The sequence below is a fragment of the Pieris napi genome, chromosome 7 (genome assembly GCF_905475465.1).
Source record: "Pieris napi chromosome 7, ilPieNapi1.2, whole genome shotgun sequence".
NCBI classification, from domain to species: Eukaryota; Metazoa; Arthropoda; class Insecta; order Lepidoptera; family Pieridae; genus Pieris; species Pieris napi.
This window is the reverse complement of record NC_062240.1, coordinates 4,878,060-4,894,468: the sequence shown is the minus strand read 5'-3', so window position 1 is coordinate 4,894,468 and position 16,409 is coordinate 4,878,060. Positions and strand designations below refer to the sequence as shown.

Sequence of the window (16,409 nt, the reverse complement as noted above, 5' to 3'; positions counted from 1 at the left end):
TTTCAAAGTGAGAATCAACAGATAAGAGCAATTAAGCAGCACATTCCAGAATCAAAGCAAACAGCATGTTATTGCTACAACAACTGTTACCTATTCCTTTTTCTCTGAAAAAATAATCTCTGATTCTTTAGCTGGTGGTGGCATAACAGCCTGCTTTACAGTAGATGCAAGAGAAACAGCCACATCAACCAACTCTGAAAAGTCCTTGGGGAAGGACAGTTCAGGTAACTTCACCTCCAACTGTGGATCTCCTGGTTTAACTGATGACGGTTTAAGTCTAATTAAAGCTACATAATATATCTAGTTAAGTTACACTAAAATATATACATATAACCTTTTAACAGTAATAAAAATCAAAATATGTTATTAATAAGTTCTACTTAAGCATAACTACTACAGCTACATAAAATTCTACAGTACTTGATTTAGAAATTAACCTTTTTACAAATTACATTATATTAGTAATAATTTAATTGTAAAATAATTGTTTACAAAATAAATAAATATGTATATGACAACATTCAGTTCTATTCTCTCAGTATGTAAAAGTTTTGCTATTAGTTACCTCCATATAAGAAGTTGTAGGCAATATTAATATACTGTTTTGCTAGAGTACCATTTTCGTTCATTATTTGCTTTGTTTCTTCAGGGAAGCAAACATAACCCATGGCTGTTGTGCCAAGAGTGGCATAGAATACTCTCTGTAAGTCAAAATAATTTTATTAGATTAACATGATACTTTGTGATAAGCAAAGTGACAGAATTTATTATTCCAAGGGTTGTTGCTGTAAATAACAAAACATCTTTTTATACTAGCAGATAGCAAAAATGTATTTTAGTTGTATATATGTTGCAGCCAACTAGCCTATTAGCCGTTCAATTAACAGCCAAGCCTTTTAGCGTTTGTTACAACATTAAATAAACTGGCTGGCCAATGCTTAGGCCATTTGTATGATAGAGTCATTATTTGGCAGAAATAAAAAAGATGGAACATTTGAAAAAATATTTCTTTTAAAATTAAATTGCTCGAGTCAAATTCACATTATTATTGTCACTACACTCTTCCATTGCACTTGTTGTTTTTCATTTAACTTTAAAAACACCAAAGTTATGCCGGCGTGGTATGCCGACGCCATATTGACAGGCTAAAGATCTTTCAGGCCGCTAGTTAAACGGAGCCGTTTAGTTAAAAGGCTAGGCTGTTCATTACACGGCTTTTTAAGCAATTTGGCTGCAACATATACACAAAGTATATACTTACTTTAATGAAGCCACCCCTCAGGCCAAATATGAATCCAGTAAGTCCTCCCATAGCAACAGCCCCATATCTGGCCTGTTTGTTTTCCTCTTCTCGCAGATACTGCACTATCCCTTAAAAGGTCAATCTTATAGCTTTAAATTATTTATATAAAATAATTACAACATGTAATCTTTACTTCCCTAGTCCAAATCTTTAACACAACAAAGTAATATGAAACAACTCACTAAACTCATCATACTATATTGACTTGTTGATAAAATCTTTAATTTTTTTTAAATGATTCCTAACATAATACATACAATCTGTTTTATCAATGGTTTCATGATAACTGTCCTCAATTCTATGTTTAAGAGATGAAGTGTGAGCTACACCAGTCTCAAAGGTCTCCCTAATTGCAGTTACAGGAGGCTGTAAGATAGATCTCAAATAACTTCTTTTATTGTCCTTGGATTTACTTTCTACAAGGCTGAAACATATAATTCAATTATAATAAATTCAATAAGTTTATTTGTAAATATTTTTTAAAAATGAGTTAAATCAATGATTAAGGTTCGTTTTTCTTACTCTCCATATTCGGCATGGGGTGCATCATATATTGGCAGCTCTGATGGTTTCATTGGTGGTGGCCGTTGGGGCTCTTTAGCCTCCTGAATAGGAGATGCAGCATTCACAGAAGGTATCAAGACGACTAGTCCCGAACCAACGACCACTTTTCGAAGCATCTAAAAATATATTTCTTATTACTATACTATTAAATAGCAATAAGTATTAGATTTTTTGTATATTTACCGCGGCAATGATTAATATTTAATAATTTACTATTACATAAACAAAGTCCCGCAATCAAAATCAGCTGCGCGTGTAGATTGTAGACACTAGACTCAAGACTGTAGATGTCAGTTAAGCTTTGACATTGACATTCTTTCTCAAAACATAAAAAAATTGTGTTTTTCTTTTCTCTGGTTGTGATTTATTGAGTAGTTTTGAAACATTTAATTAATGTAGCTTTGTGTTTATGTAGGCCTAATTAGTTATATTTAAAATAAAATAACTACAATGAAGATAAAGATAAAAATGAAATAAAGATTGACATTTAATGTAAATAGCTTAATAGCATTGACATATGATGACAAAATGACATTTGAAAGCCCCAAAAGAGTATTTCTAAAATTCTTGATTTATTAAATTCAGTAATCAGTTTTCAGTCTTGAAGTTTCAGTATTCCGTCTTAATCAATTTTCAAATTTCAATTTGAGTTTTCGATTTCCCTTGTTCACTGTCTTGTTTCTAAGTTGTTTCTTTTCTGATATCGAATTTTTATAGTTTTCACCTGTGAAAATTTTAAATTACTTTTTAGATTTCATGAATCTTGCAATATCTACTTTTAACCGATTGCTAACTAGTGGTGGCATTGTGTGAAGTTCTTGTGCAGACGTTGAAAAAGTGCTTTTGACTATCGGTAATATATTTAATACATATCATAGTAAAAATGTCTGGAGTGCGCGTTGGTCGTGTGCCTAAGCGTAAGAGAGGAGACCGTGCTAAAGCCCGGTCAGGTAAGCCCATCTGCATGCAAAGATTTAGAAACCGTTGTCCATGACTTCGGTACTAAGTGTATCTTGCTTGGAAGTATTTAAGAATAACATACCTACCAAAAGTGAATACAAAATACCATTATGCTATTTAAACGTCTATTAATACAGGAAAAATAATATGTTTACTTTAAGAGAATATATTGTTTATCTAACCTTTTTAGAAGGGTGATTGACTGATACTATAGTGATTATCTATAACTTAATTATATAAAGTTATCTTTTACATTATGGTCCAAAACATATTGGTCCCAATGTAGCCACATGATAGTCAGACCAAATTATTAAAAAAAAACATTTAAACTTCAATGAGTCATTAAAAAGAATGGAAGAAGTTGTAAGTTTCCACATTATAACATAATAATAATTATTCTGATTTTAAACTGTAAAAACTGTCTTACTTAAACATATTTCTAAACAAGTTAATTAATCCTTTCATTTCTTTAATTCTTCTATAATATTTTTATATAGTTTAATGGTATTGAACATCACTTAAAACTGCCTATCTGGGACTAACATTTAATTGCATTTATCCAGAATGCTAAGGTGCATGATGTATTGCGTGATGATCAAATGACTATCAGGACCATGGTTGAAGGACGGACTTCTTTGGAATGAAATGGTATACATCATTTGCTACTTTTAAATATAGAAGAATTGCGACCATAATTCAAATGCAGCAATTTAACCACATTTTAAAGATTTTTTATATCTTAATTTATAAGTTAAGGATTATACAATGTATAATAACATGAGTTAGTATTTATCAGTAGTAGGGAAACAATTAAGCAACCCCAATTTCTTTATATAAATTACATACCAAACTATGTAGATTTAAGACTTGGTCAAGGTGATCCGCCAATCATTGCACAATACAGTAACAATATATATTATTGAAGGTTAATTATTTTATATTTTTGTATAATCCTCAATATAATAAATAAACTTTTTTAAACACTGCTGCTCTTAATTATGGTCACATTTTTCTCAGATATCATTTGGGTCTTATACCTGTTTGCACTTCAAGTATCCTTGTTTTTCATAATAAGGTGCCTGTCTTACATTATTGAAATTTTGTGTGAACGGGTTTTAAAAATATACATTAAGAAATTATTTACTATTGTATCCTTCTTGCATGCTGCTTTTGGAAAGTCTTTTATCATGACTGAAGTTTTATATATAAATTGTTGGTGTTTTTGACATCACCTCGAACACATTAAGCTCTCTTATCAAAAAATCTCAAAGCTCTAACCAACAAATTGGTATTTGTATAATGTGTGAACATTTATTCCAAAATCTATGTGTAGGTATGTATGTTTAACGAAATTTACGACAAATAATACAATTTTGCATCATTGGCCAATCGTAAAAAGTTTAGTCAAGGTACGGTTCTACGTCCCGCGGTATCTAAATTATTTATTTAATTTCTTAACACAACAGTAATTTTTATTATAAAAAGGCACACTATTCGTTAGTGACACATGCAGAGAATACACGACATACAAAACACTATACATGCATGTGCATCAATGACAAGTGTGCACAACATTTAAGGGTAAACTTTACTTTAATAAAAGAGAAAAGAAATTATACATAAAATAGATCTGTCAGATCAAGATCTGTTTAGAGGACGTCGGAGCATTACAACCGACGTTGGTCCTTACTGTCCCAACGTAAAAAAGGACTGATGTGTTTCTCTTTAAAAGAAAATTCACTTGGCTTAAAACATTTGGTAAATCTACCAAGTTATTAAAAATTTTGTAAACAAAGATTATGTAAATCAGGCGGAGTGATTGCAAATAAAAGAAAGCCAGTCTTTATTCATACTCGCATTTATAGCTATATGTTATTACTTAAACGGCATAATTCTTTGAAGAAATGGCGGTGAATTCTGTCAACATGGACAGTATGTTGAAGGTTCCAGACATTACCATATTCCAAAATGCTACGGACCAAAGAATTTAATAATATGATTTTAGGCTTTACATATTTTGAAACTCTTAGTCGACCGTTTTATGAAACCTAGGATTCTAGAAGCTTATTGACTATGGCATTATAATGTAGTATGAAAGATAAATTTCTATCCAGTATAGCTCCTAAATCCCTTATCTCATCGACCTGGAGTAGTAGTAACTACTGCGTTGATAGTATATTTAGAGGGGACTGGTAGTTTCTTTTTAGCGAAAATTTGTGACATTTAAAACCAATTTTTTATGATTATACTCATACATAATGTATAGTTTCTCTGGAGATTCAAACGCAAGATGAATGATATACTGAATTACGGATGCAGCGGCGAGCCGTCAATTTTACCGAGTCTTTGTTTAAATAGTGAAAGGAAATATTCCCGCCGTGAGAAGATTTTAATTACCATAAGAATACATTTGTGCTGGTACATTCTACAGCTATTCTTATACTGTTAATCTTTTAACATTCTCATTATTTTAAGTGACTAATTGAATTGTAGATTTTTAATACTAAACTGAGTTAATGTTGTTGCAAGAGTTTGTTCAAACTTGTTTATTGCATGATTCTAATTTCAAAACTGTAATAAAAACACGTAAGCTAGCATCTTTATTAATATACTTATATATAATAAATTTTTAATTGGCGATGGTCTCTATACGAATGTCTCGAATACGAAATGTGTAATAATTTACATTTTTGATACTTTTGTTCAAGAATTCGAATGTAAAAGCATTGACACTAGCGACCTACAAGGTCCCGGCCATACTGCCAAAGATTTAATTTCAGAGACACCACGTCCGCCAGAAAAGAAGTAATAAAATACCAAATAATAACAAAATAAACAGTAAATTGGTTTTGTTAGATCGAATGTCTTTAAAAATTGCTACAATTCGTGATCTCTCTCTAGAATTTTTACGTCATAGCACTATTTTCTCGCGTCGCATTAACAATCGTGCAAAACAACTACCAAAGTTTCTCAATTGTAAGTTAGTAGGTAATTAGTTTCAAAACTGTATATATAACGGTTTTAGTGCGCGAAAGTAAGTGTATATAAAACAAAGCTTACCTCATTAGAGAAAACCTAGCTTTTGGTAATATACTTTCGTCTTACATTAAGTAAAAAGATTATTTCACCAATTAATCTACTGGTAAGAAAATTTATTACTCTTTGTTTTTATTGGGATTAAAATACCTTACAAGTCTGTTGTAGTTTGATATTCGCCAGGTATGGTTATGGGTAAACTCCATATTGCCAACTAAAAAAGATACGAAAATATTTAAATTTTTCTAATAAATAAACAACGAATTATCCCTCATCGAATCAAATGGTCTTCAACCCCTGGAACACTGAACTTTTAACTGTCATTGTTTAATCATTTTTAAAATTTATCGTATTATAAGTAATGTGTGTTTGTCGCGTGAATGTTGATAGTACATGAAACAATTCATGTAGTTTTTAGAAATAACACATCTTATTGTTGACTAAAACTAATGTAGTTTTTAAGTAATTCTTCAAAATAACTCTTTGAAAGACAGGTTCCTCACGATATTTTACTTTATAATTTTTTAATATGAGAGAAATAGCTATGTAGTCATCATAAGTTACCAAAGAATCATAAAAGTAATAATTTTCAGGGCTCTACAAAATCCAATTATGCAATAAATAAGACTGTATTCAAAGCAATACTTATTTGATTGGTATAAGAGCTTATAATGACAGTTCGCTGTATAAATTCATATCTCATTGTAAAAACTCGTAATCGCCTGTTATTTCTCATGCCGCTATAAGTATGAGAAAAGATCGTGAATATTAAATCATCTATATAACTATTCCAGTATTGAGAATGATGGCAATAATGCAAGACAGAAATAGCGAGGAGGTACCGCGTGAGTTCCTCGAGACAGGTCGCACGGGGCGGCGCAACGCGATGCCAGATATCTTACACCCACAGGGCGCGGAAGTTACCACCGCCGACCTGCCTTCTAGGCTGCAGAATCTCGTTACTATAACTGGTGAGTGACTTTGTATTTACTTTAGGATGCCGACTCTGTACCGATTACTCTGTTATAATGACTCCTTGTACCAATTTTCAAACTAGTAGAATAAACTTTATTCGTTCAGAACGTTTTCATCCATCATTTTTATAGTTACATATGTATTTGCTTTCGGAAAGCACAAAGGTGACGCCGAATTGATAATTTAGTTTATAAACATGGATTTCGTAATTATAATGCGTCTTTCGAGTTTTGATGGCATGATAGCGTTTAAAATAAAATATATTAGGACTACAATTTATATCTGTATAAATATAAATTTTAACATATACAATTATACCTTCATATATATGTACAATTGTTTCAACCATTTTATCGACTTAATTGCGTGATACTCGTAAATATAATACTAAGATAGCCAAATTACGTCCTTCAACTGCTAATTGTCTACAACCTTGTAAGTAAAACCGCACTTGCATATTTCAAGGCAAATTATTTTCATGAACGTGACGCGCTGACAAAGTATTTTTTATGATGACAATGTCTCGTGACCAGCGACACCGAATGCCATATTAAAGATTTCAAGAACGTTTATAGATGAGGTCAAAAGTTCAGATGCAATAAACGCATAGAACTTAGATCAAAACCTATCTCGTCATACAACAATTTGTTATTTTGTTTTGTTTAAGGGTTATAAACCTACTTTATACATAGTCAAAACCTTTTACGACGACTTTACGTTACTTTATCGACGTTTAGAATAACAAACCGGTTATATTGACCGAAACAAAGGTCCCGGCTGAATTTTAATGTATCAGGTACTTAATAACAACGTCATCGGCTGTTACGACTATCGGTTTTTATGACCAAATATGAAGTAGTCCTTTCGATGTCGTTATAACAGATTTCGGCTGTTTATCTATATCTCTACAGAATATAGGTTTAGTATAGGACTAATGTTGTTTCTATACAAAGTAATACCGACTTGTGGATCTTTATCAAAAACAGTAATTTATATTGTCTATATTTCATTTGTTTTACACAAACAAAAGTTTGTATATCCATCTACTTGTTATTCAAATATCCGCAGAAAACCCATTGAGTAAAATAGCGAAAGTTAAATCTTTTATAGTATCTCCTAAACGATTTAGCGTTACAATTCATACAGCAGACACGTTCAGCCAATGTGGCCTTGAACAGATGTCTGAATAGAAGTACTTGGATATTATAATGTTAGAAATTCAAAACCGTAAAGCCGGTGACGCACGCCACATATTCAATGAGTATTTTGCATGTGATGTAATCTGGCAGGTAAAAAGATTTGTTTTTAATTGTATAATTCCCGGAATGAATACGCAGAACAAGAATAATAAGTTGTCTTTGTCCGAGGTTACAACTGACATACAATTTTATACATATAATTTCTCCCTCTTAAGAAGTATTTTAGTTAATAAAATTAAAAAAATTGTACGCCATTTAGTCAATATATATGGAGAACGGATAACCTCCTACATTGTTGTTAGTTTGTTTGCCCTCAAATCTCAAAAAACAACCTAGGGAGTGATTGCTTGGCTTCATAAAGGTGTTATATTATTAGATGTTATAGTCTTAAATATATGGTATAAAACATTTTTATAGCTGTGTATTTTCAATTGTTTTTTTTGTTATGAATGTTTATTATTAGTTATTTTCTAATTAAACGGGTGTGCACTGTGGTGTGGCGCTTCAGGCGCCAAGGTTAAACCTAAAGCCGCCAAGGTTAAGGTGTTTTTTATTAAATAATAAAAAAACAAGTAATTATTTATAATTAAAAATTATAAAGTAATTGCGACCCTTCCGCAACCTTATATAATGCGTAATATATTTTTATCATTCTCTATAATTTGAGCCCTATTTTTGATTATATAATAAAGTCATGCACTCCCAGTTTGAACACTTCGTCACATTCTACTTTTATCATAGCACTTGTGTCAACGTTGTATGTCATTTCTTTACATTCATTTTGAGATTATTGCAATTCTAATCAATTTAAGTTTATTTAATTCTTAAAATACGATTTGGTTTTTTAATATTTTCCCAATTAATTTTTATATAAACTCCTACATCTACCTTATACTACTAATAATCTTTCATTGTATTTAATAGCCCATAACAATAGAATTATTCATTGTTTGTATTGCGTATAATTAGTGTTCGTTGAATTACATGTAACATGTTATCTTACTCATATTAGATCACTGATTGTCGGAGCGTTTTTATATTAAAAATGAATTTTGTTTACTGTGATAAATATGGAAAAATACTTACAATTTACTCATTGATAGATTTATATCGTCCCACGCCCATTGGAAATTGCGCAGACTCTATTCACAAAGCAAGTGAATGATAAAAGGAAAAGATATATTTTTACGTTTCATTCGGATATTATAATTCTGTAATAAAATATTCAGAACGGTTTTGATGGATTTTAGTGGGTGGCAATATGGAACATGATTGTTTTACAGTAGTTATCAGCCCTATTAAACCAATACCGCTTTCTGGTACATAATTTGTTATTAATTTGTACAGTACAGCCCTAGAAGATATTACCATCTTTCGTACCTTGATATTATTAAAAACGCCGACGAACGTAGATCGATAAATGACGCAGGCTGTAGCCTAGTTTAATTTCACTAAATCGATGTATTATCAACTAACGACATGTAAAGATATCACTTATAGCCGTATAGTGCGTCGTAAACATTTTCTAGAGTAGGTTCGTAGGATATACATAATGAACATAGTCGACGGAAGGTCATACTATTTTTTCATAGCACATAAGTTTTTTTAGGACTTAGTATTTGACTTAATTTATTTATTCTTAATTTATTTTGTTCATAATATTGAACAAAAATCTTAATATATCGGGCGGCCTCATTGCTATCAAGTCAAATCAGTCTGGTAAAATAAATAAAGGTAAATGCGAAGTCCAATACTTGCGAAATCTAAGAACTATGTCGCTTGCCCCGGGGAACGCAGTCGTAAGAGCAAAATCTATTTTTTAAAGAAAAATCAAATAAGGTAACGCTATTATTACTACGATACTAAGTATATAATGTTTACAAAAATATACATATATGAAATAAAAACAATGTTTTCCTATTTGACGATTTAAACATAATTGTTATGTATTTAGTGTAAATAATAACTAAATATGTATACATATAATTTATCTAATGAGACTGAAGAGCAAAAGCGTTTTACGATTGTTTCACTGTTTAAACGTAATTACAGACGACACAGTAACCACACGTAACGACGGCACATTTTGAGGAATGTCTAGAATGTAATAATCTATTACCAGCCTTCGCGTCTATTATGACGTTGGTGAAACAGAGATATATTACTACTCTTTATTTTTTTTTAAACTGTGGCATTAACTGTTTTGATTATTTGGTAGAATAACAATCTAAACTAAAACTATCTTTATGGTTGCTGCGATCTATTTCAGGAAAGTAAAATTAGGAAAACGACTATTACTAACATTGTGCACAAAATAATTTCCGTGAAATAAAGGCATCCTCGTGTATTTTATAATAAAACTAGCTGACTCGGCAAACGTTTGTTTTGCCATGTATATTATTTCTAGGAAAAATTTTTTTAGTTCAATAAAAATGGCTATCTACAGTAATAAAAAATAGAGCTTGATCGTAGAGGGATGAAAATTAGGAGTTGTATGCTGTATCATAAAAAAATAAAAACAATTTCTTTTTCTAAAAAATCAAAAAGTTGTTGGGGTGGCCACCCCTTATCACTTAGGGGTTTGAAAGAGACACGAGAATTTTATATATTAGGTGCATCACCCAAGGAAGCCAACTATGAGAAAACATTAAAACACGACGTATTAGTGCTTCACGACGTTGTTCCCCAGGGCAAGCGGTGAAACCAATACGTGCCATGGAAGAGCTTTAGTCCTACTGTAACTATGTTTTGTTATAAAATAATAAATAGATTATTATAAAAATACATATACTTCAAAGTTTTTCATTAAAAAATTAATTTGTTTTATTACGTTGAAGTATTTGATACAGGAGTTTTGTATGCATATAATAAATATGTTCGTAATGCATTGTTTGTTACCCGGGGTACAAAAAGATAATACCGTACAATGAACCTGATAATAATGTTACCGCAAATAATCTATATGACGACACATAATCCTAATCCTATTGAATGGAACGACCGATTACAGATGTGTCGTATGAAATGTCACCGGAACAAATAGACGGATTATCTAATACATCCTCATTTCTTTCATCATTGCAAACAAGCTCACACCTGCCCGATTTACACCATGTTTTTCGGGCTAATGAACAGTTCACATAAAAGTTTATTCTGTTGTCAATGCGTTTTCCGTTCCGTTTGCCTTTTGGAGTTCGTATCTAGTCTTTAAGAGCAGTGTTGGCCTAGTGCCTTCAGCCTGCGACTCAAATCCCTGAGGTCGTAAGTTCGATCCCCGCCTGTGCACCAATGGACTTTCTTTCTATGTGCGCATTTAACATTCGCTCGAACGGTGAAGGAAAACATCGTGAGGAAACCTCGCCTTAGGCCCAAAAAGTCGACGGAGTGTGCCAGGCACTGGAGGCTGATCACATACTTGCCTATTATATTGAAAAATGATTATGAAACAGATTCAGAAAACTGAGGCCAGACCTAAAGAGGTTGTAGCGCTACTGATTTATTTATTTATTTTATCTAGTCTTTAAGCTGTTGCCTATTGTGCAGGTCATTTCCTGTATCAGCCAAAAAAGAATGTCTAATAAGGTTGATTTCCAAAACGTTAGCTGCTGTAGATTAGTCATAAAAAAATGGCATAAAACAAGTGCGTGATCAACTAAGCTACAGAGGTACTTAAATCGTTAACGAATAATTCTCACGTTGTCACCTATTATCTGTTTGACGTGCGAATGTAATCACTAATAGGATAAGCTTATTAATAGCTCTATAGTATATTGATTAGTGTCATGTGACCGTTATCGGTCGTCGTTACGTCTATCATTGGAAAATACCTCACACTATGTGTATACTAATTAGTGAACTATATTCAACTTTACTAATAATATTAATGTGTCTTGTGTTTTTCTTTTTTGTCTTAATTTTTAAGGTTAATTTGAGTCGATTGAAGAGCAGTGTTGGTCTAGTGGCTGGTTGGGCTTGATCCCTAGCTGTGTACCAATGGACTTTTTGTCTGTGTGCTCATATAACACTCGCTCGTACGATGAAGGAAAACATTGTGAACTAGATTATACAGTTCTGATACCTATACGTATACCTAAAGACTTGTAGCGTCACTAACAATATAGAAAGATTTTTGTCTAATATAAGAACAGATTGTGACATCAGTAATAAAGCATATCACTGAGATTCGATCTTCGTATTAAATAAATTTAATAAAATAACGGACTAAACGAAAAGCGACCAGTATGACGCATTCGCCGTAAATAATTACTAATTTCTGTGATTCTTTAGAAAATAAGCAGATGTTTTGTCACGTGGATTGTGCGACTAGATATTCTTAAAAAAAATATTTATAGAAAACGAGAAATCTCTTCGACCCAGTTTAGAATATATTTTGTATAAAAGAATAGTTCTTATTTATAGACATCGATTAGCTCTTCAATATATATTATAAAGACGTTTATAAAATCCTGGAACAAGTTTTTATTTTAAACTTTTATGTTCTACCACGCTTTTGGTTTTTGGACTACCTGTTTCTAGAGCAAGTCAATGTAAACACATGGTTAAATTAGATGAACTTTCAGTTGTTAAGTTGACATTAGTAAATAAATATATTAACCTGTATGATTTTATCTTCAGATCCTGTTCAAGCTGGTCCTTCGAAGCCGGACTTAGAGCCAACGAAGTCCGACGAAGCTTCAGCAAAAAATGACTGTAGTTGAGCTGACTCTTTAATGGGTCCCTGACCGCACTGGACTTGCCCAAAGCTTGTAATCTCATCATTAACATAGTATTACTAGCAATGATAGACCTTTATGACGTAGGGTAGATTCTAACGAATTTTTATTTGTATGACGTCCGTACACGAAAGCTAATCAAATTTAGTAGCTGCTATAATGTTGCAGCCTATTTATACTGCTAAGGTCAGCTTTATATTTAAGTACCTTTTACATTTGGGTGGCTTTTGAGTATTTGGGCATAAGGCTTACACAATTTTGTACATATTAGTCTAGCCTGGTTATCTTAGGCTAATTTAATATGATACATGTAGCATATAATAATTCATATAATAACTTTTGTTTAGGTTTAGTCTTCTAGGCGCATATCTGGGATTTAAGATCTGTCAAATTTGACAGATCTTGAAAACTAGATTAATGTTAGCTTTACGTTAGGTGTATTATTTGTGTGATACATAAATTACTTAATTAATATATTTATTGAGGTCACATAATATTTAGAACTTAATTTATTGATTTATATTTAAATTAAATATTACAATAATATAGTCAGTAGTTAGTTTATTTAATGCAATGTGTTTGGTTGTGTGTGTTTCTGTAGATGTTAGCGACTTTTAATAAAGTTTAATAATTTGTGATATTCAGTGCGTTATATGTTCCTAAACTACTTAAATAGCGCAGTAAAACTAATTTTGGAAATAAATATTTGGATAGTGGTGGAAAGGCTCGTATACAGAACGTAGAAAGCCGTACAAACATTGTTGGCTCTATTGCCATAACGTTGATGTGAGTTCTTCAACGGCCTTATTAATTCTTCCGATAGACCTCTGGATGGAGAAAAAATACCTAATGAACAAAACAAAGAACAAGTTATTTAAGGTGACACATTTGTTATTTGCGTCCTGCTATACGTAACAGTTGATATTTGTAAAATTTTATAAGAATGTGTCGCATATTTCGAATCCTGCGTGTAGCGTTTGGGTAGAAGACGATTAGGTTCTGATGTGTTTTTGTTATATTTAAATAATTTAATTTATATTTAATGTCTAATACAGGCTTAGGAATTGTATAGTTGTTATTTCCAATATATAAATTATACACATGCTTATTACAGCATGCGAAATAAATCAGTAAATTGTCAGAAAAAAAAGCCGTTTGTCAATTACTTAACTGTGAACTGTGGAATACTCTGACTAAAATTTTCTAGCGTTTATGAACTGTATATTGAATACGAGGTGTCTGCGGGCGGATGTGACGTCATTGGTTGAAAAAAATTGTAACAGACCGGAAACGTCGCCGCCAGGGATGCCAGATCTTATAATTGGAATGCAAAATGTGTAATATCCGAGGCTTATATTATGGACACATCAAGTTTTAAATGTCTAGTATTGAAAATTTATTGAAGAATAGGTTTTTTTTCAAGGTTCATCAAATTGATAAATTATATAACGTATTTATTACAGATTATTATCAATAATTAATTTGTATATATATGGTGTAAAATGAGATTCGATATAGATTGACCCGGCTAGCAGTCCTTGGACTTGAGACAAAATCACTTTACGGCAAAACTGAACGAATTTGTATGGGAATTGCATTAGCTCACACTTTGTCCCGTGACGAAAGTGATCTTGTCACCAGTTTCCGTTCGCCAGTCATGTCTGTCAAAAGAGTCTTTAATACTTCTTGGACAAAACTTTACTAAGTTTTTTCATCGAATTCGTCTACTTATAGTTACATCGAAATATTCAACGATAGTTGTTGTTTGATGTTTCCACCTTGAGTCAATTATAAAGTGCGATAATTAATTAACTTGAATACTTGTGGGTGGAGTTAATTATTTGGGTTAGTCTAGTCTATGACTGTATTTCATTAAATATGACGTATATCTTCTAATGTATACCTTTGTATCTAGTTATCATTAGACTGGCTAAAATGTGTTTGAAAACTTACAATTCCAATAAAACGTTATTAAAATAAATGAAAAGAAGAATATACATAGAAGTATGTTTTTGACTTTGTTTGGCTGTATCCAAAAATGTGTTTTAATCCGTGATTTACTAAGATTCGAACCTTAAAGTTATATAATTAATACTTGCAACACTAAACATCTGTAAGAACGTTCAGTTTTCATTAAACTGATTAGTATAAAGTTTACCTAATTCAGTGTTTGGGCGCCTCACGTATACATTTTAAAACTGTTCAATTGTATCGAACATCAATTTAGAAATAATTTCTTGAACCTATGTAAACCCCAACTTGTGGAACGGTAAATATTAGTACAAAAATTACTGACACTGACTCAAGTCGAATAATTTAATTATTTCTCGTAGATTAGTACGATATTATGGGTGTAATAAAATTTTGTATGTTTATATTAACGTAGAATAAATAGCATAAACATAATCCATTTATGACGTAGCGGTATTATTCAAAACTGTGTTGTTTTCGCAGAAGATTGTTTAAATAACAGTAATAATCAGACATTAAACAACTAATTTGAAATGTATATATGAACATAGGAAATTGCCTCTTTCATAAAAACTTAATCATCTCTTTCTGTCAAATTGTGATTACGCTTAAATGAAAAGAGACAGTTGAGTACATTATTTTAAACAGTGCAATGCTACTGTTTTTTATAGTGATGGATATAATTATAAATAAGGTTAACGGCCTTATACGTGTACTACAGATAATACTTGTACTCTGGTGACAAGAAAAATTATTTGCGTATTTTTAGTCCACTTTTATTAAGACCGTCTATCTGTAAGACAAAATAGCGGGCTATAAGTGGCGTTTTACGAAGGCGCAGTACATATCTAGATTGTAATAAATGTCTATTAAAATACTCCTATTCACGTCGAATAATTAATTGCTTGATATGCACCACTTGTAAAGTGTGTTAAGAAATAGGGGTCACAGAATCCTTTCTATAAATACATTTCGAATTAGCTGTAATAGTTACGCAAGGACTATAATTATAATTATTCTTACCTTCCAGGATGTAATTACAGTTATTTCAAGCATATCAGATATCATCCATTTTTGACCGTGGTCAAGTAATTAACTGGTACTTGATAACGTTTTACACAGGCGAAAATACTACTTGTCAGATTTTAATATCACGCTGCGATGATCAGCTGTCGCTGTCAGGTGTACGTTGCCCTAGAAGCGTATTGAATAACACCGCCTGTCAACGCTTATAACATTTATAAAGCAATAATAAAGACAGTAGGATACTAAAATCAGCCTTAAAGATTAGTATTAGACGCACAGGATATATTGTAGTTCTTTTCAGTTGCATTTTGCGTGAATGTACGGAAATAATAAATGTGATTTTTATTTATTTACTTTCTTCAGTCTCCAAATTTGTATAGTTCTAAGTATCTTTCGTTTCAAATTATATGTACTAAAACATATAGTTTTTTGTTTATGGGCTGTGTAAATAAACCGTACAATGTTAAGTTGTTGTTTATTATTTTATGCTTTATAATACCCCTTTAACTAAAAATGTCATACTAAGTCAATGTGATGTAATAGTAACCATACAAAAATCAATTTCGGCAATTGTTTTTTGTGCTGAGGCTTCAAAGCGATATTTTCAAGTGAAGTTTCACATTTAAATGTAGGAAATATTGA

The 16,409-nt window shown here is 31.6% G+C and overlaps 2 protein-coding genes across 5 annotated transcripts in view; one reads left to right on the top strand and one right to left on the bottom strand.

The window, feature by feature from the left end:
• The window catches only part of LOC125050832 (zinc finger protein 729-like), a 43,114-nt gene that overhangs the window by 425 nt on the left and 26,280 nt on the right, over positions 1-16,409 (bottom strand). The window contains exons 1-6 of one of the 4 annotated variants that reach the window (XM_047650874.1): positions 2,051-2,177; positions 1,826-1,983; positions 1,561-1,727; positions 1,262-1,371; positions 566-701; positions 91-260 (exon numbers count right to left, since the gene is read on the bottom strand). In XM_047650874.1, coding sequence (XP_047506830.1) covers positions 91-260; positions 566-701; positions 1,262-1,371; positions 1,561-1,727; positions 1,826-1,983 — 741 coding nt within the window. In that variant the 5' untranslated portion in view covers positions 2,051-2,177. Of the gene's footprint in view, positions 1-90; positions 261-565; positions 702-1,261; positions 1,372-1,560; positions 1,728-1,825; positions 1,984-2,050; positions 2,178-16,409 lie in introns of those variants that run through there. The other 3 variants (XM_047650875.1, XM_047650873.1, XM_047650876.1) reach the window with 3 other exon arrangements.
• Positions 2,409-13,549, top strand: LOC125050837. The gene is made up of 3 exons (XM_047650884.1): positions 2,409-2,817; positions 6,658-6,834; positions 12,673-13,549. Exons 1-3 carry the CDS (start codon positions 2,751-2,753, stop codon positions 12,753-12,755), a joined length of 327 nt encoding a protein of 108 aa, XP_047506840.1. The 5' UTR covers positions 2,409-2,750; the 3' UTR covers positions 12,756-13,549.